Raw genomic sequence first — 25931 nt, forward strand, 5'->3', positions numbered from 1 at the left:
AGCTTAAAATGTCTCTCTCTCATTCTCTCAGACAGGAATGATCTGACCGAGGGACTTTTTAGATAGATGTACTCACATGAGACTGCCGTAGCCAGCGGCATCCGCAGGTAGCCCAGCAACAGGAATGTGCAGGTTAAAAAAAGAAACACACAGAAAACAAAGCATGTTAGATTTACATAGCACAGAGAGAACAGCTGTGGCTTTGTTCAAGTCACTGGTTAGAGACACAAAACAGTAGAATATAAACCCATATTGTCAAAGTGTAATGTGTGGACAAACACAAGATTATTCACAGGATAACTAGTCCACTAAACACTTGTTGATTTGCTGCAAAGTGACAGATAATTAAACGCTTCCAAAGAATATATATATATTCTTAACTTAATAATATATATTCTTTAAAGATCTCCTCCAGACATGTTTTGAAAAATATTTTTAAAAAATACAGTCCTTTGAATAATAATTTGTAACTAATGTCTTTATTCCACAAATAAGTTTAATTACCTCATTCAAATCCTTAAAATTACTATTTTACTAATCTACTCCTTCTTCCTCATCAAAAATCCAAAGCCCATGCATGTACGAATATTTTTAATTTCAAAAGCTTCACTGTTGGATGCAAGATATCTTTTATTTTTACTTCCATTCTCAGTGTACTAAAGGTTTCAATTTTCCACATCACACTTGCGAAAGTGTGCACAATTGGCTCCGAACTCGTTGTGACGTCACAAATCCTGCTCTTAGGTTCGTGCCTTAAACTCAGATTCAAGGTGCGCACAGAGAAACTTTCTCCTTCCAGTAGCTGAATGTGAAAACAGCCCTCTAGTGTCAAACTCTTCACATACATCATTCTGCACAGTGAAGCTCAAAACTGAAGGAAGAAGAAGAAAAACACATTTCTGAGTGGAGGGAGACTTTAAGATTGGGGACCAAAATCACAAATTGTCATTAGAAAAATCACTAGCGTACTCTAAAATCAAAGCTGAAATTCAGCTCCTTCTTAAGTTTTCACAAAACCAACACCACAACAATATCTCACTGTCTAAATCCTTACAGACTTCCTGAATACTTTCAACAGCCAGTGTAGACTGCACCCGGTATATACATGTTCTTCTGGGCCTCAGCACTGTCACTGTGTGTCAAGGATCTAAACAGTCCCTCTGCACTGTGCCGTGTGATCAGAGGGATGCCATGAGGTCACCTTTAATGAGAAGGGCATCTAAAATGAAGGCCTTTCTACTCCCCACTTGAAAGAGCATGGGAGATGAGACTACAGTATTACAAGCCTATGCCAGATGAAGCTCAAGCCCTCTCCAAAGCTCTCTGGCATTTATCTTGACTATTGCAGTGCCTGTTCAAAATGTGCCTGTTCGGAACGGGTTGATTGCTTGGCCTCCAGCCGTTGCTTCAACCCATAGAAAAAAATATACAGTCAATGTGAGGTGTGAATGAGTATATACACCAACAACATGAAAGAAACTAACATTCTATTATACACAGATGTTAAGTATTGTTAATAGTACTGTTCAGTGTCTACTTTTCTCTTTTTAGAGCATGCCATGTGAAAAATCTGTTCTCTGACTCTCTGTACAGCTCAGCTATGATCGCTGGCTGTGCTCATGCCTATGGTTTATTATGGAGTACAAAAAGCAGAGACAAATATTTTTTTGGTGTAAACAACTCATGCAGGGACTCACTATTTTCAATAGTTTTTCATTGTTCGACTATGAAAAGCTCCACCTTGAACAGACATGACTTTTACTGTGCAGTATTAATAGTTTTACTTCAGAAAAAAAAGTTTTGAGTACTTCTTCTACCCCTACCAATACAAATATTCCCAGTTAAAGAAAGGGTGGAAAGTAGCTAAAGCAAGACAGCATTTTCCTGGGGCCCCCGAATCACTAAATCCGCCCCTGAAAAACACACCCAAGATGCAGAAACGCCGGTGAAATACACTCTGGTTCATCGGGCGTATTAGTCGCTTGCTTTGACATAACCACCACTGTTATAAAGAAGAACAGGGATTTAATTAATGGAGGTATTTTGCTGGCGGTAACGTCATGAGTGTTCTAAGTTAGTATAACAAACTTACACAATTTGAGTTACAATCATGGCAGAGTGGCACTGTTCCTGTAGGCTATCCGTTTGTGCTTGTCGACTTATGCTCAACTCAGTCCGCAGGGTCCTGAAGCCCCACTCTGCTGCTGCACAAAGCACTGTTCGCTTGTTTCATCAAAGTTTATTAATATTGAATGTGTCGTGTGTCCCGAATGGCACCAAATTCGACACTGCATGTCTTTAGGTCCCCGACAATACACCTGCCAAGTGCGAAGCAGATTGGATGAACGGTTCTCAAGATATGTGAAGGACAAATATACATACAGACAGACAGACAGACGGAGAGTCCTTGCTGTATAGTTAGATGTCCTGCTTCATCTTTTCCCTCTCACTCCGAGCTCCTTGCTCCCCCACTTGTTACTCTCTAATACGTCCATCCTTGCTCTTCTGCTGAGCACCCATATCTTATTTTCCATTCATTTTCCACTTCTCTGCACCGTCTTGTCCCCACTCCCTCTGCTCTTTCTGTTTGGCATACCAAACGATGAGAGTGGAAAATGTCAAAAGTGTATCAAAAAGACAGCAAAAGGCAGCTATTTGTGGATGATATTCATTAACTGAAAATGTCTCCTCTTTTCTGCTATATCTAACTCTTCTGCTCTTGTCTTATCTTATTCCTCCTCTTTTTCACTTCTTTCTTTCTTAGCTTTGTTCATTTTATTGTAATCTGGGATATTTTTTTAAGGGCAGTAATATCACGGGAGCTTCCCCTTACTATGAGTGGCATACAAATCCCTTAACATCTGAAGTTTAACATTAACTTGTACCTTCTTTTGAAGTATTTTCTCATATTTCTATCTTCGTGAAGACATAAATCTCAAACTATACCTATGGACATACACACACACACGCGCGCGCACACACACTCCCATACAGATGCAATAGCTGTCATTCAGGACAGAGATATTTCTGAGCAGTAATCACAGTGGCAGCCAGCACCTGCTGAGTGTGACAAACTGGGTCAGATGAAGAAAACCAAAAAAAGAAGGAGGTGCAACATTAGCCGGATTCACAGATGGCTCGGCATCAAAACTTGGATAGATGCGGGTCGAGTGGAGGAAAAAAACATGAGGACACAGAGTGAAAGAGAAAGTGAGAGAGAAGGAAGCGGCGTGTGCGAAAGAGGGGAGATCACTGATAAAGACGCAGTAACTTCAGCTGAAGAGTAAGTGAAGTGTCAGGAGAAGTTTAGTGTGATTAGGAGATGCCTCTGCAGGGGAGAAGTGTAATAATCTGCACTGCACATACACACACACACACCCTGACTTGCAGGCATGCTGGCATAGAAACGTGCACCTAGTGGCTTTGTCTCCGCTGAGTCCCTCTCCCTCTGTGTGTGTGGGAGGACTGAAGGGAGAATCTCACCTCTTTCTATCAACTCTCATTACCAGCCGAGCAGACATGAAAGACAGTGGAGCTAGTGATACTGCAGGAGGATGACAGGAGGTGTGGCGCTTCTCCGCAACACCAAACACCTCTGAGCACACAGAGAATGAGCACCAAAACAATGTTTCGTCACTGGAGTGTGTGTGTGTGTGTGATTTTGTGTGTTGGCTTGTGTGTATTGAAACCTTGATAACACCTACGGCTGTCTATGTTCCTGTCATGTGTCAGGTAGGGCAACAAACAAAAACGCTTGGAAGAGCAACACAGGTATGTATAAATATGTACACACCACAGACAACTTCTCAGGAAACCTGTTATGTAACTTTTGTTTTATGTGTGTGTGCATGCACGCGTGTGTACGTACCTCAAAAATCAAGACAAAAATCTACCGCTTGAAGCAAAGTATGCCAAAGAGAGTGTAAAGTTGGCCAAAAAAAAAAACATCATCACACTCAATCATTATAATGCAAATTCTGTGTACACACACACAAACACACCCAAGACAAACACATACGTACACTCCCCATGTCCTTGTGTTTTTTGAGGGAGAATGTGGGAGAATTCAGTCTGTGTGCATGTATGTGTGTATATGTGTGTGTGCGTGTGTTGTGTTGTGCGTGAGAGAGAGTATACAGTAGCATCCCTCAGTGTTGCTTCTGTTATCCCTATCAAGGTCACACAGGCAGCTGCGAATGACAATCACTGGCCATGAAAGGACTCTTGGGACCAGGCCAGCCCTTGAGTGTGTATCTGTGTGTGTGTATTTGTGTGAGAGAGGTAGAAAGAGGGGGAGAAACTGAGAGAGAGAGAGAGAGAGAGAGAGAGTGAGAGAGAGAGAGAGAGAGAAGGAAGCAGGTCTGATTGTGCCTGTGAATGGGAGTGCATTTCTGCGTGTGAGACCCCGAGTGTATAAGAATGTGTGTACAGTGTGTGTGCGCGTACAACCGTACAACCATGCCAGGCTTGGACCAGCGCTCTGCCTGATTGTCCCGCCACTCCAGCCTGCTAATGAGATGGACGAGGCGAGGTGGAAAGGCCTGCTGAAGACACCAACTGCTAGAACCAGCAGAGTTCTTAACACTGGACAATGGGGAAAAAAATGGCGCTAATTAACTAGCTTTGATTGGTTCGCCAACCCTCCGCTAATCATTACCCATCAGCCACTGTATTCTGAGCCAATCACAACAAATCTAAGAGGGGCCAACAATCAAGAGGGACCTTGTTGAAAAAAAAAGAGACACGAAGAGACAAGAGTGTCATTATGCATCAAGTCTGTGTTAAGAGGGTCAACAGCGACTGTTGCAATGGGAAATCCTGCTTTTGAGAAGAAGCTTTCATTTTATAATGTCCAGCTTGTCCTTGCCTCTTCATATGCGGTTTCTTTTTCAACAACAGGATGCTATATTCTTTATTCACATAACCATAAAAATGACTAACTTGTAGTACATTAAGGAATATGAGTATATATTTTAGACTTTTTAGATAAAAAGTTGCATCCATTAAATATCATAAAAACAGCAGATCAAAATGTGACAAAAACAAGTAAATTCAAAGGTATCCAAGGGAGAATAATAAAGTTTAATGGCTGCAGCCACGGAGAATGGTTATGGCTGTCTGTGTTAGCTTGCTCAGACAGCAGGATGAGCAATCACTCAGTCTTGCTTAAGCTCATGCAAGGACAGCATCTCATGGGCAGTTCACACCCAACAAATCTGTTTTTTATTGCTTCCACTGGTTTTTTTTAAGCTCCTCTCATCAAAATGGATTTCACATCTGCTTGATGTGTCTGGGGTTCCAGACATGAACTGGAATTTGCGTCAGATGGTTTTAACTCACCGCCGGGCAAACATCCGCCATAAACAGGCATGATTAACATTCTGAAAGACAGACAGGGAGAAAAAGGCAGGAACTTTCTGGTCTTCCTGAGACAATTAAGAGAATCAATTAGACTAAATGAGGAGGCCCGCAGGCTGCCTGCTTTCTCATGTTGTAACATCTCACAACACAACTTGCTCACTTTCTGCTTGGGAGCTCAGATAGAGTCCTGGTATTGAATGGCTGTTTTTAGTCAGAGGAGGAGAAACAACGAGAAACAAAGTGTGGGAAAGAAAATAAAAAGAACGAAACAGAGAAAGAAAGGAAGAAGAAGAAAGAGTTGACAGACACCAGGTAGAGGGCAACAAGAGAGCAGAAGGAGACAGACTGACAGGCAGAGCAAATCAGGACATGCTGGGTGCTGAAACAATGGAACATAGGTGCCAGACATGTCTATTCTCCTTACTATATTAGCTAGGGCTACAACCAAACCAGGCCCTCGTTCCTCTCACCAACAGTTTTTATTGGAGCTGTCATGTCAAGCCAGACACATTCTGTTGATTTGTGAGCCGGACCCTGAGGCAGGGAAGGATAAACACAGGTTGGATAACTGACAGCTCCAGCACAGCATGGAGAGTTAAGATAGCTTTAGAGAATGAAGTGTTTGATAGCTGATACTGACACATCTGAGATTTTCATTTGCTATTTAATGGGGCACTGTGTGTGTGTGTATGTGTGTGTGCGTGTGAATTAGTGAATCTGAATCACTGGCTATTATAGTCTTTTAGGAAGTACTAAGCATCCAGTAATGAAGCGTTCAGTCATGCCTTTTTTGCAGTCATGACCGCATATTCATACCTATGGGAAATTAAGCTTCCCATTGTTGAGTTGCCAATAATCTATCGTGCATTGCTTTAGTGCTTTTACAACAAGAAAGCAGGCTGCAGGCTAATCACTGACCCATTACACATAAAAAAAATACAATGTGAAACCTGATGTGGTGGGTTGGTTGGGTTTAAACCAGTGTGATTAATTCCAATTAAACTAGATCTTGTCAGTAGTTTGTGAAATCTCAGGTCTTACTAAAGGCACACAGTAAAATATAAAACATGCTTAATAAATACCACCACCAATAAATACCAACTGCTTTTAATCATAGCAGTAGCGTGTGATCATGGGCAGATGATCACACTGACTAAAAGCCAGACGACATCCTACTACACATCACAATAGCCACAGACTTTGAACAACAAACCCACATGAGCTTCCCTGCTAAAGTTTTCTTCTTATCTGCAATCTCACTAACATGAAAACATGTGCACTTTGGCTTACTGAGTAACTGACTGAACAAACCAGGGAAAGCGCACCACTAACTTCAGTTTCCAGACTAGATAGGTAATTATCTGCTCTGCTGCAGCACATTAAACAGCATGTAAATGTGCCTGCAAATGTCACTTCGGTCTGTTTGGAAGCTGATGTGGTTCTTACTTCAATACCACTGCTAACAACACTCTGTCTGTCCATGGCTTGTAAGCTACAGCTTATTTCTATGTACTTTGTATGAGTCTGCTTGCTGCTGTCAGTCAAACACATGTGAACTCACCCCTCCAGCCACTGAGTAGAAAAAGAGCATTACTGATTGTAACGATGCTAGCTCGTGTCCTCTAGAGAGTAGGTTGCACTCAGGCAAAACATACATTACACTGTCAAATTCTTTAGTTTATTCCATCAAGCCGGCACTAAGGAGTGTGTAGTTAGGCTAATTTACCATTGCACCACTCTTACTTGCACTGTAATCAGGTCTATGCTACATTCATTTATGTTTCAGTATACAAATGTTTGTGGTGCTCCATGTGCTCCACTTCGTATTACCTGCTGGCCAAGAATCCAAACTGCCAAACAGGAAGTGGGAGGCTCCAAAGAGCTTTATAATACAGGGGGAGCCCAGACTGTACCAGGTGGGTTGGAGTGGGGTGGGATTTGTCTTTTACAGTACCCCAAACAATAAGTATGTCAGTGTTTCTTGTGTTAAGACATTCAGAATAACATGTAGATTTGGTCCATATTGTTAATGATTAGAAAGGTTATTTAGATTACTTGATTGATTGTAATCTAACTTTTTCAGAAGAGGAGGGGCTGACTGTATAAAAGACAGGGATAGAAGCTCCTCATGATGTTTTTTTAATTTGCTTAGTTCAGGTGTGGACCTGCTGCTAGTAGCATGTGCTGGCCGCCCCTAGCCATGGGCCTAGCTTAGATATTTAGGTTTACTTATTTCAATTTTGTAGATAGTTTTTTCACCACCTCATACGAAAACCACCTTGACCTGCGTTTTAAAATCTGGGCTGTATTCCAGAGAGCAGGTTTAATGAACTCTGAGTCTAACCTGAAGTCTGAGTTAATGAACCCTGAGATGGAAAACTCTGAATTTTGTTTCCAGAACAGCTGACCTGAGTTCAATCAACTCTGAGTGCGTTCACTCTGTGTTAAGCATGTGCGTGGTGAATGGAGAAAGACTCTTCATCAATAGTCTCCAATACTATGATTCACCATGGCAACAGGTAAATAAAAGGCAGAGTCTCCATTTTAATTCGTTGGAGGTAGAAACATTAATGTGTGTGTGTGGACTGTGATCATTTATCTTAAAAAAGAAAGCAGTGACAGAGCCTGAGTCAGAGCTGGGAAAGGAGTTAATAAGTAACACAATAAAGTTTTATTCAGCGTAGTCCATAAAGTAATAATTCACTAGACTTGAATTTCCTTAACAGATGATAAAGTGATGGAATCTTACTGTGTATCAGGCTATACGTTTCATTTTAAATATATTTATTCAGTTTTAATCTGACAGGGACAGGAGACGAAAATATAACTGAAGATTTTAAAGGAATATATAGATGAAACAGATAAGACATATTTTATATAGAGACATATGACTGTAACCTCAGTCTGATCTAGTAATAATGGGTTTGGTGATTTGCAGTTGAAAAGGTACAAACTGAGAGTACATTTTGAGACATCTATTTGTGTCTTGGCTTAAAAGCATTCAGTGACTTTATTTCAACTATTTCAACAAATGTCAATTTAAACATAGTCACTGAAATGCTGTTAAAACAACTTCAGATAATATGCACCGTATTTAAAAGACAATGTCAAACTACATTTAGTTTGTAACTAACCACAATCCTATTTATAAATATGAACATAATCTCCAATATGACATGAAAACTATGATTGATGAATATTCAATCACTGAGACCAATCACTGTGTGTGAGTGATGGACATAATTATTCATTGATCTTAAGTATCTAAAGCTTCATACAGGTTTTAAAGTGAGATTACACATTATGTGCAAGTAACATTTCAGCGCAGGAACTGCTCCAACAACCTGACAGCTGCCTTATCAATGTGCACAGACATGCAGAGATTTTACTCTGAGCTGAGGGATGAATTCATACTGTGTAATATTTGAATGAGGGTAAAATCTGCTGTTCAAAGAAATGACTGATGCGCATAAAAGTGGAAACTTTAGATAGTCCTTGTGTAACAAACTTATATCCAACCGGGATTTTGACTCTGACATAAAGTAAACCTCCGCTAATGAATGCTTTTCAATGCATGCCTTGATATCGACTGAATGAATGAGGAAATTAAATGTTGTGACAGCTGCTTCAGGCGCTGCAGGAGAGAGGAGAAACTCGGGGTTTGTTGAAGAAAACCTTTAGAGTAAGTTACCTCCGTACCTGGCCCAAAGTTTAAGTTCTTGCTCTCATCCCCTGGTGGCTTCTAAAGCTAAACGTACACCGGGTGGAGATTACACCTGACTCCCAATCTTTACACTGATATTCCCCCAAAGATTTTCTTCCATTCTTTTAATAATAAAGCAAAAACAAAAAACATGTTGACATTATTTTGACTGCAAAAAGAAACAACTAAATGTGATTTCAGTTGGACTTTAAGTAATGATGAATGACAACTCTATGGAGCACACCTAAATATTTGGAGCAATCCCTTTACTGTTACAGATTACGGGATGCTGGCCTTGTCTTTAATAGGTAAGCTAAATCAGTATACTTTATATAGGTACTGTATGTGTGTCTGCACACACGCTGAACAAAACATGTCAGCAAACACAAACATATTCATTACATAAAGAGGGACAGACAACTGTCTATCACCTGTGATTGGCCTGCCACAAGATTTAATAAGATTCCTAGTTTTCTTGACATTAGGAGAATTGCAATTTGAGACCTCCATGAGATGAAGAGGAAAACTGTTCAAAATTGGAGTCAGCTGATGGCTTGTCATTAAACAATCAAATAGGTGCCTGAGGACTCTGTCACTGTTATGACCAATCTTAAACTTATATTTCAGTTAAACTTTTTAAAATATGCAACACTTCACCATTTGTTTGATACCGGCCATGATAGATTCAGGTAAATGCATGTTTATATGAGTTACTGGGTAAATAAGGACTGGGTTTTTTGGACAGGATGGGTATTTTCTGGAGAAATGAGTAGAATGTATTTGAGGTGGGCTCTAATACAAAGAGTATCAGCAGATTTCCAGGGACAGTGCTGGGCTGTGAGGCGATTTTGGTGTATGATTAGTGTTGCAGAGCATATGACACATTTAGTCCAAAAAGACTTTTCCCCATTCACAATCACCACCAAAGAAACAGCTGTAATTTGGTGTCACCAACATCCTGAAATTACTCTATTATCAGAATTGGATTCACTGGGTTCATACAAAGTCTGAGCTGTATCAGTCCATTATTTTCATGTTTTTCATGGGTGCAGGGATATGGAGCACTGGGAAGGCCATAGAGAAAAAAATAACTAATTCGATTTAGTAATTCGTGCTCTTGATTTAACATATTTCACCCTCATGCCATCCTCACGTCCAGCGTTCATCCTCACTATGGGTCGCTTGGATTTAATAAGGTTTTATTTTGATCTTGGACTAAGATATGAGGATGTACTTTAAGCACAACATTGTGTTATCTGTGAGATCCCTTATAATATAGAGTGCAGAATACGGGATAATGGACTTTTTTGCTTTCACACTTTAATGCTCATGTGGATCTCATCCACTTCATAAAAACTCAGCTTCAGGGTTGTGGACATGGATATATTATCAATCCACCCATCCATTTTCTGTTGCAGCAGAGCTGGAGCCAATCTCAGCTGACTTTGGGCAAGGGGTGGACTACACTCTGGACAGGTCTCCACTCAATCACAGGGCTGACATATAGAGACAAACAAGAACAGAACCCGAGCAGGTACAGGGAGAACATGCAAACATATATATATATATAATGTTTTATATTCTCTTAGTACATCCATGGAGCCAGGAGCAATTCCTGGCTGCCTTGGATAAAGCTTAGCTTGAATCAGGAACTGACAGGAAATGTCTTCGTCATTTTTTTCAAACTTCAGGCTGACTGGCAAAATAGCTAAATCGAGAGCATGAATTATTAAATCGAGAGCATGAATTACTAAAGTGGGAGCACAAATTACTAAAATGAGAGCACACATTATTAAATTGAGAGCAAAAATTTGTTTTTTTTTCCTTCATGGCCCCACCCAGGCTCCGTACATGGAGCCAGCAAGAGGTCAAAAAATGTTCAACATATGGAACCGGTGAACAACTTTAACTGGACTGGCCATCTTGGTTCTCTTAATACATCCAGAATGGCAGGAAAATCATGATATATGCATGTTCAGACTGATTATAGAATCACTGAATGATACAGTACTGAGCACTACGAGGACAAATAATTTTTCCTTAAACACTGCAGTTCCCCAACTTCCTATCCCCCACTGAGAATTATGCCAGATGCACACTTAATCCCAGACATGAGCAAAAAGCAAGGAATAAACTACTTGAGGTATGATTGATTTATCTTACCAAATACTTAAGCAGTCTAAAAAATGGTCCTATCAGCAGTGACTGAAGAGGCGGCTGGCTACTAAGAGGAACATTTAAGCATATCAATTTCATTGCATGCTCCAGCTGCTGTGTGAGTTGTTGTGAGCTGTTTATAGGCCCCCAAGGGAGGGCAGGGGAGAGACCTCTGTATCAAAACAATTCCACAGCTAGCAGGAGGTGTGACATAAACAACAAGGTTCTTACCCTTACCCTGTGAGTCCCGCTGACAGCCAACCCACCCTTGCCCCTCCAGCACACACTCACACACTCCACACATGTGCATGCACGCGCAGAGTCATACATGTCAAATCATAGCCCTTGCAATCTCACCTCTCCCCTGAATCCTACTGCTTATCTCCTGGAGAGAAGGAGGGAGCATGAAAAATGAATGGCTGCCATATGGAAGTGGTAGGTTGCATAAGAAGAGGGAAGCTATTGGTGTGGAAAATCAATTTCACCAAGTCGACAACATATAGCTTCTATTGGGTAAAATAGCCCACATTAGCCTGTCTTCTCATGCAAAGCAAAAAAGTGGAGGTAAAGGAGAAGGATGGAGGGATACAGGGATGAGAGAAAGCTGGAGAGACTTTACGACTGACAAGTGGAGGGAAGTGCAAATGGGGAAGAAAAACAGGCATAACAATGGAGGGAAAGTAATTCATGTCATATACTATACACTATGCGTCCAATTCCTCTCATGACTATGTAAAAGTACCGCACGGGCTATACTCATTAGCTGACACTGTAGCTCAATCCACAGCAGGACCATAGCATACAGAGATAATTTGAGTCCCCTATGGACCGAACTTATCTGCTGACTCTCATTCCTCTCCACTCTCTCCCTGCAGTTCCTCAAGGGGAAAAATGTGCACAAACCCCTGAGGACTTTGGTTGTCCAACCAAAAGTATCACCTAGCGATTCGACACATGCATGCGCATTCACTAGGTCTACAGTCCTCCACTACCGACCAGGCCCTTGAGATGCGTCACTGGGACCATATTGAGTACAGTGCTGGAATAAGCAGGAAGCACAGGCTCTGTACGCTGTGATTGCGGTCTCCAGGGTACAATTATCTATTATGTGCAGGGCTCAGTGTGGGATATTGTTTTATGTTAGTCTCTGCAGGCACTGAGAGATGTGGTTGATCTCTTAGTGCCCAGTCTTATCTAGAACAAAGCTGCTTGACACGCAGAGATACATCAAAGCTTTGTAACACCGCGGGAGAGATAAATGTACAGCCTGTACAGGGTCTAAAATGTATGGTTTTTGGTTGACCATTATGTTCTATGTTGACTCAGGTGAAATGATTTACCTGCTGCACAGACTTCTCACCATTGCACATGAAATAATGCAGTTGCTCTGCAGAGGAAATTAACTGAGGAGCTTTTGGAGGGGTTCCATGTATTATGCAATGACACATAATGTGTAAATATAATGGACATCATAAATAATAAGTCGCGTCACATCATCTTTGGCCTGTTAACAGGTGTTAAGCTGGACAAGAAAAATCTTTCATCAGTGATAAAACACTGCATAATGTGACTGGGCCTAAATAACAACATTTAAAAGTGTGAAATTGCTAATAATATGCGATTTATTTACAAATTATAAAATTATTATTATTATTGTTATTAATTATGAATAAAAATAGCTAAGACATTGTAATCCATAAACCATCATCATAAATGTAATTAAATTATTAATATATTAAAATTGTCCTGTTCCCACTTGTAGATGACAATAGCTTATACATCGGAATGTCCATATTGGAATGTGACAGCGATTAACTTCTCCCATCAGATTTGGCCGATATGATTAAGCAGCAGCCTGTTCAGTGTGTCCTCACAGCCTGACAGTTCAGTAGTGATAAGGGGGGGGCTCTGCTGTCGCTACATCACATCCTGATGTGGACAGAGACGAAACATGATGTGCACCTGGCATAGCAGTAGGGATTTATTTAGATCAATTCCACAGACCTACACATTTACCAACTTTTTATTTTGTTACGGACGTACAGTGTGGTAGGTGTGCAGACTGTATACAGGATTCACAATCAGGTTCAAAACGGTTGTGCCAATGACATGTTTACCAGCCAAATCGGCCTTCTCTGGCTTCTGCTTCTGAAACTATTGTTTGCATTTCACTAGCAGCAATGTTTTTCTACATTTTTACCATCACAGCCCTCTCTGCAATGAGTGACAGCTCTCTCCACTGCTGCACTAATCCGACAGGGTTTTCTATATAGAGAGAAATGGGAGTGTGATAGTATGCTAATTACTGATAGCAGGCACGTGCCTGTCAATTTAGAATAATTCAGATTCACTAACATACGCACAGTAGTAAGAACAAAATTCCCCAGTGCGCACATCATGAATCTGATGGTAATTTTGCATCTGTACTTATTTTGTGCACAAAGAACATTTCTACATAATGTAATGTCACCGCTTTCAATGTCCACCAAAAATCTTAATGACAGCAAGGCTGATAAGACTTCAGTATAGCAAAGGATTAAACTGGGTGTCAAACAGTGATGCTACAGACTAAAACATTTTTGTTTTTCTTTCTCAGTCATTAATAAGGTGAACTGAGAAAAACGCAGTCTGTCGCCATTGGGAACATTTCATCTCACAAGCTTGTCTCAAATATGTCATGACTCACAAATTAAAAGTATGAACATGGAAGTTGTTTCATTCAATCTGCAGTTGATTTAATTCTGCTGTTAATTGCATACAATGTCCCAGACAAAAAAAAAAAAGATAAATATATATTGATTGGACTTCTGATAAAAAAGGTCTAAGATATATAAAAGTGTAAAAAGAATTAAAAGATGAGGTAGGTAAAGGTAAAAAAAGAGATAAGAGGGAATGGTAATATGTTATGAATGTTAACATAGCAAGTATGAAATAAAACTCTGTATATACAGCAAGTCGAAAAGTAAGATGATAAAGTTTTTGATAGCTTGAGCCACACATCATATGAAGGTTTCAAATATATCAAAACATTTATGTGCATGCACAACATAAATGTTTTATTATCTATCACCTGCTAGAATACATGAAACATTAATAACTCATTACTTTATTAGCATTTAATACAGCGTCTTAAAAATAAAAAATAAAAATGTGTGTGTTTTGTTGAGATCTTGGTTTTGGCCTGTAAAGTTGGTACTGTATGCTGCATAAGTAATTCAATAGAGAAGGTAGAAGGTAAGAAATAAGCAGAATGAATCAATATTGCCAGAGTTCACTACAGGCAACACAAGAAACCCACTATGTGCTGAATCACATGCAAGAGTGAACTTCTTCAGGCAAACACACACACATACACACCTTTCTTTATAAGGAGAAAACGCTATTTTCAAGTATCATGAAGTGATAGAATTTTACTTTAACGGTATTTTAACATTCAACCTCATCTTAAATAACTAAAGCTGGAACAGAACATTTCTACAACCTCAAAAAGGGGTTCTGCTTTTAGTCATTTGCATTGCCGTTCCTTAAATTGTACTTAGATGTTCAAGCTGAGAATGAAATATGGAGGAAATATGCCTGTGCTCATCATGATATTCAGAGCACAGAATCTGACCTTACGTTTCTGATCGGGGCTTCATTTCCAAAAAAAGACTGCTCTTAGATGTAAATAGTGTTCCTTAAAAGATAAGCGTGATCCTATGATGTTTCATTCATTACCTACATTCATGTGCGACACCTTGAAATAACTTTTTTTTTTGGTGTAATTTTGTTCTTCAACATAGCCACCATACTCATTAAATACATGTTCCCATTCAGCTAAAATGGTAGGAAAACATGATATTACCCAACTTTCACATTTTTACAACATCAAAAAATAAGTCGGCACTAATGATACAACACTAGAAATGAATTTGGTAAATGTATTTCTCAGATATGAACACTTCATTGAATAGTGAAACTGTTGAACTTTTGAACATAAGTATAAATATGCATTTTAAATACTCCATGAAAGACTTCTTATATTATGTACATGCTGACACGTTATTTAAAGCACCTGTGAAGACCCTACAGACAGCGGTTACCTTATTTAATGCCCACATGCAAACTGTTTGTGTGTTGAATGTCAGTGAGCTCCCTCTCTGTCTCTGATTTTGCTATTGCTATTGCATAAGATACAGTACTTCCCCTTCAGCAAAAAATAATAAGTAACCTCAGATGTACTAATGATTATTCATATTTTATGCTCTATGAATAACAGACTTGTTAACCTCAACATTATTCATCACTCATCCTCATGCATTTTAGCCCAATTTCAATTTCAAAGTCATGTTAAATACTTAAGGATCTGAATCAGTGCCCAAATGAAAATATCTTCATCTGGAAATCAACATTTTTATTTCAATCATGGTTTTATATGAAGGAAGTTTCTAGTTTACAAACCACCTTACAAGTTCCTAAATGGCTAATTAACTTCTGACTAAAAGATCTGTAAAGACGTTCTGGGACTGCTTATGTTTAATGTTTGGCCAGTATCAGTAAAACACTACATTAAATTTCTACGAAGCTTAAACAATCTTGTATGAAGCTTCTTCTCAATCAATTGGCAATATCTAATCTACAAGAAGATAGATCTGATTGATCTTAAATTGATATTAAATGAAAACAAATCAATGCTCTGTTCCAGCTATTTCTAATACATATGTTTTGGGTAAGCCAAACCCATCTATAATCAGTCATCAGATAAGTAAGTAAGTAAGTAAGTGAAACTTTATTTATATAGCACCATTTTTAACACAGGTTACAAAGAACAACAACCAGTCATCACCCAAAGTAATCCCTTGAAGTAATCAAATGTTATAGAAAGGCCATCCTAAAAAAGTGGGTTTTTAAAAGTTGTTTAAAAAGGACAACAGACTTAGCTGATCTAATGGGAAGGGGGAGATTGTTCCAAAGTCTGGGTACCAGGGCAGATAAAGTGTAGTTGTCTTTGGTTTTTAGTTTGGCATGTGGTATGGCCAACAGGTTTTTGTTAGATGACCGCTCGATGGTGTAAGGGCTTAGTAGCTCAGAAATGCAGGCAGGAGCTAAACCATGTAGGGTCATAAGTGATTAAAAAAAAATTAAATTCAATCCTGAACTTCGCAGGCAGCCAATGCAGTGAGGCTACAGTAGAAGTGATGTGAGATCTACGGCCAGTCTTACGTAATAGCCTAGCTGCTGCAATTCATATTAGCTGAAGACGTGCCAGGACAGCTTGACTAAGGCAGGTAAAAAGGCAGTGGTCAAGGCCGATAATAATGGTCTGATTTTTGCAGTGTTCCTTTTCTCCTTTTAGTTGAAAATAACAGGATTGAACCAATTTGTTGACATGGTGTTTGAATTTCAATTTAAGGCCAAATGTAACACCAAGATTCCTAGCATTAGTTTTGACATAAGGGGCAAGTGGGCCAATACTACAAAAAATGCCATTTGTAGTATTTTCAGAACCAAAAATGAGAAGCTCAGTTTTGTCAGAATTTAGTTGAACAAAGTTGAGAGACATCCAGTCCTTTATCATGGCTAAACAGTTGTGGAGAGTGTCAAGGTTGCTAAAATCATCTGGTTCAACTGAAAAATATAGCTGAGTGTCATCCATATAACAATGATAGGATATACAATCAAAGTGACTGATTATCTGGCCCAAGGGAAGCATAAACAAGGAGAAAAGAATAGGACCTAGGATTGACCCCATTGGCCACCCCATATAACAGTGGAGCAGATGAGGACACATAGCTACAATTTGACAAATATGTCATAAATCACTCTAGAGTAGTTTATGTCATATTTGAGATGCCAACATATGTATTTAGTCGATTAATGAGTGGATGGAATGGAGTGGTCAATGGTATCAAAGGCAGTGCTCACATCGAGTAAGACCAAGATGGAGAGTTCCCCCTATCAGCAAGCAAAGGATGTCATCCATGACTCGAAACAAAGCAGTTTCAGTACTGTGGTTTTGGCGAAATCCAGACTGAAATTTATCGAAGATATTATTCCCTTCAACAACTTGAAGAAGTTGCTTAGTAAGAAGTTTTCAAGTATTTTGGAAATGAAAGGTAGTTTTGAGATGGGTCTAAAATTGTTCAAAATGAATGGAAGAAGGGCAGGTTTTTTAAAAGGGGTTAGACACTAGCTGTCTTAAATTGATTGGGGACATGACCAGAGGTGAGGGACATGATTATAATACTGAGTACAGCAGGGTCAATGACAGGCAGGACCTCTTAAAAGAATTTGGGGGGTAAGGTAGCGAGATGGCAGGAAGACAGGCACAGATGAGAAATTGTCTCTCTGAGGTTGTGCATGGTAATGGGGCAAGATGTCTTATATCATAGTACTCTGAGATTTAGAACAGGTCACAGCTTTAGAACCATCACTGTGTTTGACTTGGCCTTGTCTTTCCTTAGTTCTTTCTCTTTGTGTCCTTTATGGAAAACAGCCCGTGAATTGTGCAGTAAAAACACACTGCTTCACTAGGTTTTAAAATTGGCTTGTTCTGGATGTTAACAATTTTCAGCTGAGTGTGGTACAGCAACAGTCATGTTATGCTGCGTGAAAAACTGCAGCATGATCTGAAATTGGATCACTTAATTTCTTAGGTTGATTTTAAACCATTAATTGAATCCTCAACTTACTACATCTAACTTGTCCTTTCTTCCACTAACTTCATTAACCAAAAACATAATCAGACCTGCAGGCAACATTGAGATTTACAGTATGTTGCTGTATCCTGAATATAAACAACATGCATTAAAGAAGTAAAAAAAAGCAGACTTGTCCTTGTATAAAGTGGTCAGTGATGGAGGCTTTCACTGTGTTTTCCTCATCACAGTAATATATTGCTTACATGTCCAGGCAGCAAAGGACTCCAATACACAGACCTCAAAAGGTCTTCAATCTATGATCACGGGATTTCTTTGAGGCATAAATTGAATACTGTCCCCTTAATTTAAAAAATCATTAAAGCTTACAAGAAAGCAATGGCTTATCTATCTAGAAAGCAAAACCATCTGACGTTTGCCATACACACTAATAAAACTATCTACTTTGTTTTGACAAGTCCTAAAGAAAATCTTTTCAATCTTTATTTAAAATAATATTTGTAAAGTGTGAGCTGTAGCTTAACTAAATGGCAGCCTTAAAGAAAAGGTAACCATTCACTGAAAATAAAAAATAAATGCACTCATGATGATGATCATCATCAGTCAACTACAAAAGCAAGTTATTGCTGTGCTTCCATCCACCTTGTCATTAATGGAACCACAATAATGTCTCGCATTCTCAAACCATTCTTCACACTGAGTTTTAGTCAAATGATAATACAGACAAATAGCTCTTTAAAACAACCTATTCATACAGTACAACAGTAGTCAGAAGAAACAGTATGCTAACCAGCTGCAGCCATTTAACTTTTTGTTCAAGCAGGAGCAAAGCAGCAGGAGTCTGCTCAAAGCGTTTTTACAGAGTGATATACTCAGTCTGTGCAGGTGGTCAGCAATTTTTATTTCAAATACACGTCCTAGCTAATGTTACATTAAACGTATTATATGTAGCTTTTCCGCATTAAAATGTCTAAAAACGATTAGACCTATTTCATATATTTTGTTGGATTGTGTACTCATATTGTCCCGAATGTTTCCAGAAATGGTCAAACCCAGAGAAATCTGTAATTTTAATCAAGTTAACAGTCTGTTTCATTTTGTCGCCTGTCAATGACGTCATATCCCCCCAGAGTTGTGCTTGACCACCAGAAGCTGTCATAAATTGACTTTTCATCCAGTTTTAAGCCACTTTTTAGATCTTGGTCATTTTTAACTATATCTTTTAACTGGATGAAGGATTTTAGTCACTGGACATCAGAGAAACAAGCTGAGCAAACGTTAGCAGCAGCTCGGCTCGCAGCCCCTCCAGACATCCTGTGTCCGCCGAACAGCCTCAGAGAAACACTAAAACTGCTTTATTCAGTGTTATTCCAGTTTTAATCACAGGGTCTGTTTGTTTTGGAGAGGAGGAGACCCCAGTGGATAATTCGGCTCCCGTTAACAACCTCCTGAACGTCTGCATCTTAAATTATCAGAGAAACAAGCTGAGCAAACGTTAGCAGCAGCTCAGCTCACAGCCCTTCCGGACATCCTGTGTCCACCGAACAGCATGAGAAAAACACTGATTTTTAACGTGAAACTGCTTCATTCAGTGTTTTACTGATTTCAATCACCAGGTCTGTTTGTTTTGGAAAGGAGGAGACCTCTGTGGATAATTTGGCTCCTGCTAAAAACCTCCTGAACGATGAAGGAATCCTAACCGGGAGAGGCTGACTGCAATGACATCAATGGTGGTTGTTTAACAATGAAGACAACATGATCCCACGCTGCTTCACGACATCATCTGATTGAGAGACTCCTAGCGGCAGAAATTAAATATTGTGCATTTAACTAAATGTCACAGGATACGAGATAATGTGAGTTAGATGAACCCTCTCTCTATGTCCCTATGGTCACTAGTTTCTTTTCTAGTGGTTAAATGTCTCTCTGTGGCTGTTGTGTGTATTTATTTTCTTAACAAAAACACAGCAAACAGATCATGTGATGTAGGTTGTTTTCCTGGACACATAGGTTTCCGTGTTACAGTGTGCTGTCTGCATGAACGTCAGCAGGAACAGAGCCTGATTCATTTAGAATTTATCTGGTTTTTAATTTATTGGTTGTTCAGTCACTTGTTGATGTTGTGTGATTTGTTAATGAGCCTGAGCAGAAGGTCTGGTTACCCATCAGATTTTTTTCTGACTATAAGTAACAATAGCACTGTAGGCTTTGTAGGTCGTGCATATAGAAAAGAGTATGCAAGTCATATATTTGATACATGTATTAATACTTTTTGATGTGACCATAAACTTTTAGATCTGGTAATGTTTAGTGTTTAATCTTTTTATTATTCAGTACTGATCTGCACCTATATTAGAGTATAAACTTTGTAGTACTCCACATATGTCTGTGTACTAAGAAAATACATAGGAAATACATGTAAATGATGTATCTACATTGTATTTTGTACATTGTCTCTTTCTGATGTGAACATGAATCTGTGGTCACAATGGAATGATACTACAAACTTTAAGTTGTTCACTTTGTTGGTAAAATGATTATCCTACTTTGTACTTCTTATTTCTTTATAAAATGTGTCTGACGTGTCTTCTGAAGCACTCCATTGCTAAAATGAGCGCTGAGGGAACAGCTGGCCCCAGTGTGGCCTTTGTGGTTTAAATGGGCTAGAACCTCCACTGGGCAGCTGTGTGTGGCTTTCATGGTTTCAATTTTTCTGTGTTTTCTATATTGGTCTGGTATTTTATGAACTCCCTGGGAAGTTTAAAGGTATACTATGCAGGATTTGTTGGTTGGGGTTTGTAAGCATTCAAAGTTGGCCCCTCCTCCCCAGCTCGACCAGAGCGAGCTGAGAGCAGAATGAGCGAGAGAGAGAGAGAGAGAGTGAGAGAGAGAGAGAGCAGCAGTGGTCGAGCAAGCTAGAGAGTGAATGAAGAGAGCGAACAGCACTGGCCAGAACAAAGCCGTGAATCTGATAAATAAAATATTTATCAGATTATTATTTTCTGATTGTTTCATGGCGGTTACATTCTAAAGCACAAATAAACACGCCGACACCTCTGCAAAGCCCTGCAGGACGGTGCCGTATTGTCAGGTTTTGTGTGAATGCAGAGCTTCATCCTGTCTGCTGTGGCCTCTCTGCCCTCTGTGTGTGTAGCTCAGCCTGACCCTCGGTCAAGCAGACACGTAAACCTGCAGCTCTTTATACATCCATGACACAGAGACCGAGAGCAGAGCGGAGCAGAGAAGAGAGACGGAGATAGTGATGTAACCTGGTCAATACGCTTTTAGTCCCAACCTCACACCTGCATGCTGTTGTTAGCTGGGGGCTACACACACACTGCCCAAAGGCTGACGCCCCCACACCTTTATGTTTAAGCTAGTATGTTGAGTGTCCTCACTGACTTGTGTATTATCATAATAATATAACATGGTGTCAAAGGGATATTAGCTTAACTGAAATCCCACCAAGCCAAAATGCATTTATGTAAACAGATTATGAATCCACCAGAGTACTGATGTGATAAAAAAGGAATTAGAAAGAAAATTTCTTCCGATACCTGCAACATATTTTATACAGCTTATATTTTGAACAGTCAGTACAAATGAACTTTATTAACACTAACACTTTATTAAAACTAGATAAATAAAAATAAGAAATCAGTACAGACCAAGAACCTCCTAAAACATTTGGCTCCATAACAGGGTTGACAATGACTTTAGGACCCATGTGAGGCTCGTCTGTGATTTTATGGCAATTATAATCTCAGAAACATCATTTCTCCTCTCTTTCCATATTGCTATATTATATATTTAATCTTGTCTAGGGAACTGTGTAGCAGATAAAGGAGCACAACATACCCTTCTTTTTTTCAGGATAAATAAGGGTAAAATTAGCAAAAATGACCAAACTGTCACAGGCCATGACAAACTATTGTCCTGTACCTTCTGGGTTTAGCATTTCGAATGCAACTCTTTTGTGCATTTTTAGTTATGAAGCTGTAGGACTTGGATGCAGTTGGGAAAAGTGTATGATGTAACCATGCATTTCTTACCCTGCCAATGACCTTGGGGAAGGAGGCTCTCTGGTTCTCAGTAACAATCATAGGAGGGACCAGCAGGGATCTCTTAGATCTGTATGGCAGTGTCTGGCCAAGACCCAAGATATCCTAAAAAAGAGAATCCATGTTGTTAAACTTTTCATACCCAAAACAATTCTTAACATTCTGTGCCTTGCTCAGTAAAAAAAAATTCTTCTGTGATGTGACATCCTTTATAATTCCCACGTCAACTCTACCTTGTCCAATATTACTTGTTTGCATCTGATAAGCAATTATCCCAAACTCTACTGACAGCACATAAACACACACACACACAGCAAGCAGTCAAACGGATTAGAAATGTTGATAAAAAATGCTGAAACAAGCTTGGAGGGATTCCCAATTCCTCTTCTTGAGTACAGTATGTACTATATAATAAGGAACGCAAAGAGGCTGTGAACCATGCATCTGGCAAGTAGCATCATATGCTTTAAATGGATGGAGAGGAGAGGAGATTCTCTGTGCAAACATGAAATAACTGTCTCTGCTGCTTTCACCACAATTTAATTCATATTCTTTAATTCTTTATTCAGCCCGTATGTTTAATAAGGACAGGGAAGAGGAGAGAAAAAAAGCTAAGCAAGAGCAACAAAGACTATAAAGAGAGACAGTAAAAATGAAGAAATGAGAATGACGGCTTTGGCGAAGCAATTGCAATGTTCATGCAGACAGAGCCAATCTGAAATGTTGCTTTTTTTTTTTTTTGCTCTTGAGAACACAACAGCATAATCTAATTTCATCTTCCACCCTCCTGCTGTTGTAAACAAAGACATGGTTGTTACTGTATAATATAGTGAAAGATTTCCCTCACTCCTCTTCATTCCTACGACCTGCTTGGATGTTGACGAAAATAATCTGTCACTGACACTATGAACAGAAAGCTGGAATCCTGGCTGCTAACATAGAGGTGATTACCTACAGGGGAGGACAGTCAGACAGTCTGTCTGCACACCTGGATACAAGCCTAGTAGAGACATCAAATACACACACAAACACACATACACAAAATGCTCTTGCTTACCCATATAAATGGGTCCACAAACCATGCATGATGTATGCTTTATTAGATATAATTAGACATTACGTATTTTGAATACTAAAATAATAAAAATTACATTGCACTGCAAATATCCATGTCTATACAGTGTGATCATCCTTGAGTGCTGCACACTGTTTAAGGTCATTTATTTTGATTTAATTGATTTCACATAACTTTAATTTAAATGCATTTACATTTTGTCCTCAGCTTGTCTCTGTATATGTCTCTCAAGACCTACTATCAGGACATACAATTAAAGCTTCCCCAGCAGTGCAGCGCTGCTCAGTGATGCATCTTGATCTCCCAAATAATCACAAGTCAGGTGAGAGGGAAAGCGATAACCTGCACAGAGAGCCGATCAGCCACCTGCTTCCAAAAGAAGGTAACCCAAGGACAATATCAGAACAGGTCTATGAAACTCTCCTTTTCACCCCAAAAGCTACAGGGACTTTTCTCTGCTAGCTTCTATTAGTTTTGGTGTCATTTTGTTGGATGAAGTGAAATAGTTTACTTTTGATTTAGGACACAGTTAACAGCAAGAATTACCCACAGCGGGAAAAGCTAGGTTTTATTGGATTTATCCTCATAACCTCCATCATCAGAGAGAAGTCTTTTGTTGCTTTTATTCTGTTGCTTGCACTCCAAAAAAGAAAAGATTATCAGGCTGGAACTCCTCATTGATACCAAAAGGTTTCCTCAAAGCAGCCGTCCTTCAAAACTATAGGTGGTGTGTTCAGATCTTGCAATAATTGATATAGGGATATTAATATCCTGATTAACCTTCGATTCAATGTCCTTATGAGGACAGTTCATTGTCCTCATAAGGGCAGTCACTGCTAAAACTGTTGAGCAAAATGACAGAACAATGACAGAGAGAGAAACAACACAGCAACAAGCCCAGTTGCTGAGCCCTGGTTTAAAATGACAACACAGTTTCAATGAAAGGGAAAACACAGACCTGCGGTTTTTGTGGTTTAATTTGCAATGCAAATAGTCTCTTTTGTCCTTCATCTTTTATAGCCTACTGTGCAACACTTTATTGACAATGTGTGTGTGTGTGTGTGTGTGTGTGTGTGTGTGTGTGTGTGTGTGTGTGCAGGGGGCTGTTTGTGTGTTTACTGTTCACACTGCTGTTCTTGGCTGACAGGGACTCTGGCACCGCTCTCACCCCTGTCAGAATGACGGAAAGAGAACAGGTAAGAGGGAAAAAGCGAGGCATTTGTTTACAGGACACTCAGACAGAGAGGGCAACGCTGCGGCCGCTATCCGGCGAGCACTCGCGCCACTAACCGCCTCATCCCTCCACTCCTCCCACCCACAAAGGTCAGAGAGAACACAGTGAAACAGTAATCATAAACACAACCGGACCAGAACAAACCAAAGACACACTGAGTGGTCTCTGAAATGGCCACTCTTATCAAACCCACTGGGGGATGACCTTCCAAATGCCAAAGACAGAAATCTCAAACTGGACCTGAAGCAGTTAAACAAAACACTGTGCAAAACTGTGAGAGATTATATGACCTATTTTGTGTCTAAAGAGCACAGTCAGTGGTGTGTGTATATGTACGTGACCGGTTCACAAGCGAGGTGATGGACTTTTAAGCAGTGCCTGTAAAAATCCGGCCAGAGTCTGAAGCCCGGGGATGAGCGCATCAATCCCATCATGCACAGGTCTCAGCTGTGTGATATGTGTAAAGGAGGGTAAGAAGAGCTGAGAGGCAAACAGGCACCATGTGGTATTTTTAGTGGCCAGATGTAGAGGCTGGAGACAGGGGTTAGGGCTAAGATAGATCACGCTGTCAAATCCACGTCTTCACTGAGCTGAGATACAGTGGATATGGAGAGGGAGTGATGGCGCTTTAAGACGTATCAATGTTCTGCAGGTGGATCAGAAAGGCATGTTCAGCTGGATACAGACTACCGTTGAGGATGGCTCACCACAGGGTATTCTGGGAGAGATAACTTACAGCCCTACTTTGTTCCTTCTCATCTTTTCGCCTGCCACTTTGCAGCTCCCCCTCTTTCTTTTCTCTCGCTTAACCACAGCTTTTCTTCTCTCTTTGCAGTCTGCACGTGTGATGAATAGTGTTCTTACAGCTTGGTGACACCATAAGAGAAGGAAGCCATGAATCTTTAATGTGTCCTGTTCATAAATTACTGCTGCACCATCAACCCTGGTCCATCCTTAATACATTTGCTTCTCTCCCTGTCTCTCTCTCTCTCTCAGATGATCATTAGGGCATTTCAGTGTACTGAGTTAAAGGTGGTTAGGTCCTGTTGAAAAGATTCGAATATATTTCATTAAGTCGGATGCAACAGGAAGAGGAGAGTGTAAGAGGAGAGCGTACACGCCCATGTGAATGTTTACAGTGTGTACACGCATGCGTACTGTACTACAGTGTGTGAGGGAGATGGAGTCTTTGACATTGTCATCTGAGCTACTGAGTTACTGTGGCAGCAAAGTCACGTCCTTGTCCATTCTGCCATTTTCACTCTCAATGCTATATTGAGAAGTGTCATTACTCATTTCTGACAATGTGTTGGAGACCTGGTGAGAAATGGATTATATCAAGGCCAGCATCGACCAGTGGTGACAGGGATGTACAGCTATTCAGCGTGGAATAAAATCTTGGCTATGCAGTCAGGTCAAGCAATCTGTCAGTTCTCCTAATAAAAAGTTAAGCTCACTCGTATAAGTATCAGCAGTATGTATATGTGCAAAACAATACATCCCGACACACACACCCGCCTGATAAGATGTCACTCAATGTGAGTGTTGACAGCATAATGTTTCACACTTTGTCTAAGTATAATCAACCAAGTGTAAACACTTTTCATCTTAGTCAAGTGGAATATAGCAAGACACTGATGACTGATGCTTATTTTAAATATTTAATTAGCTGAATTAATTAATACTGTGCCAAAGTGATTAT

The 25931-nt window shown here is 39.8% G+C and overlaps 1 protein-coding gene across 4 annotated transcripts in view; it reads right to left on the reverse strand.

Annotated features, from left to right (window-relative positions):
• cdh13 (cadherin 13, H-cadherin (heart)) overlaps nt 1-25931 on the reverse strand; it is a 356169-nt gene that overhangs the window by 195123 nt on the left and 135115 nt on the right. For 3 of the 4 annotated variants that reach the window (XM_042412902.1, XM_042412901.1, XM_042412904.1), the window contains 2 exons: nt 21912-22025; nt 77-82 (listed from right to left, as the gene is read on the reverse strand). In XM_042412902.1, the coding sequence (XP_042268836.1) occupies nt 77-82; nt 21912-22025 (120 nt within the window). Of the gene's footprint in view, nt 1-76; nt 83-21911; nt 22026-24114; nt 24154-25931 lie in introns of those variants that run through there. The other variant, XM_042412903.1, reaches the window with a different exon arrangement.

Source organism: Thunnus maccoyii, chromosome 5 (genome assembly GCF_910596095.1).
Source record: "Thunnus maccoyii chromosome 5, fThuMac1.1, whole genome shotgun sequence".
NCBI classification, from domain to species: Eukaryota; Metazoa; Chordata; class Actinopteri; order Scombriformes; family Scombridae; genus Thunnus; species Thunnus maccoyii.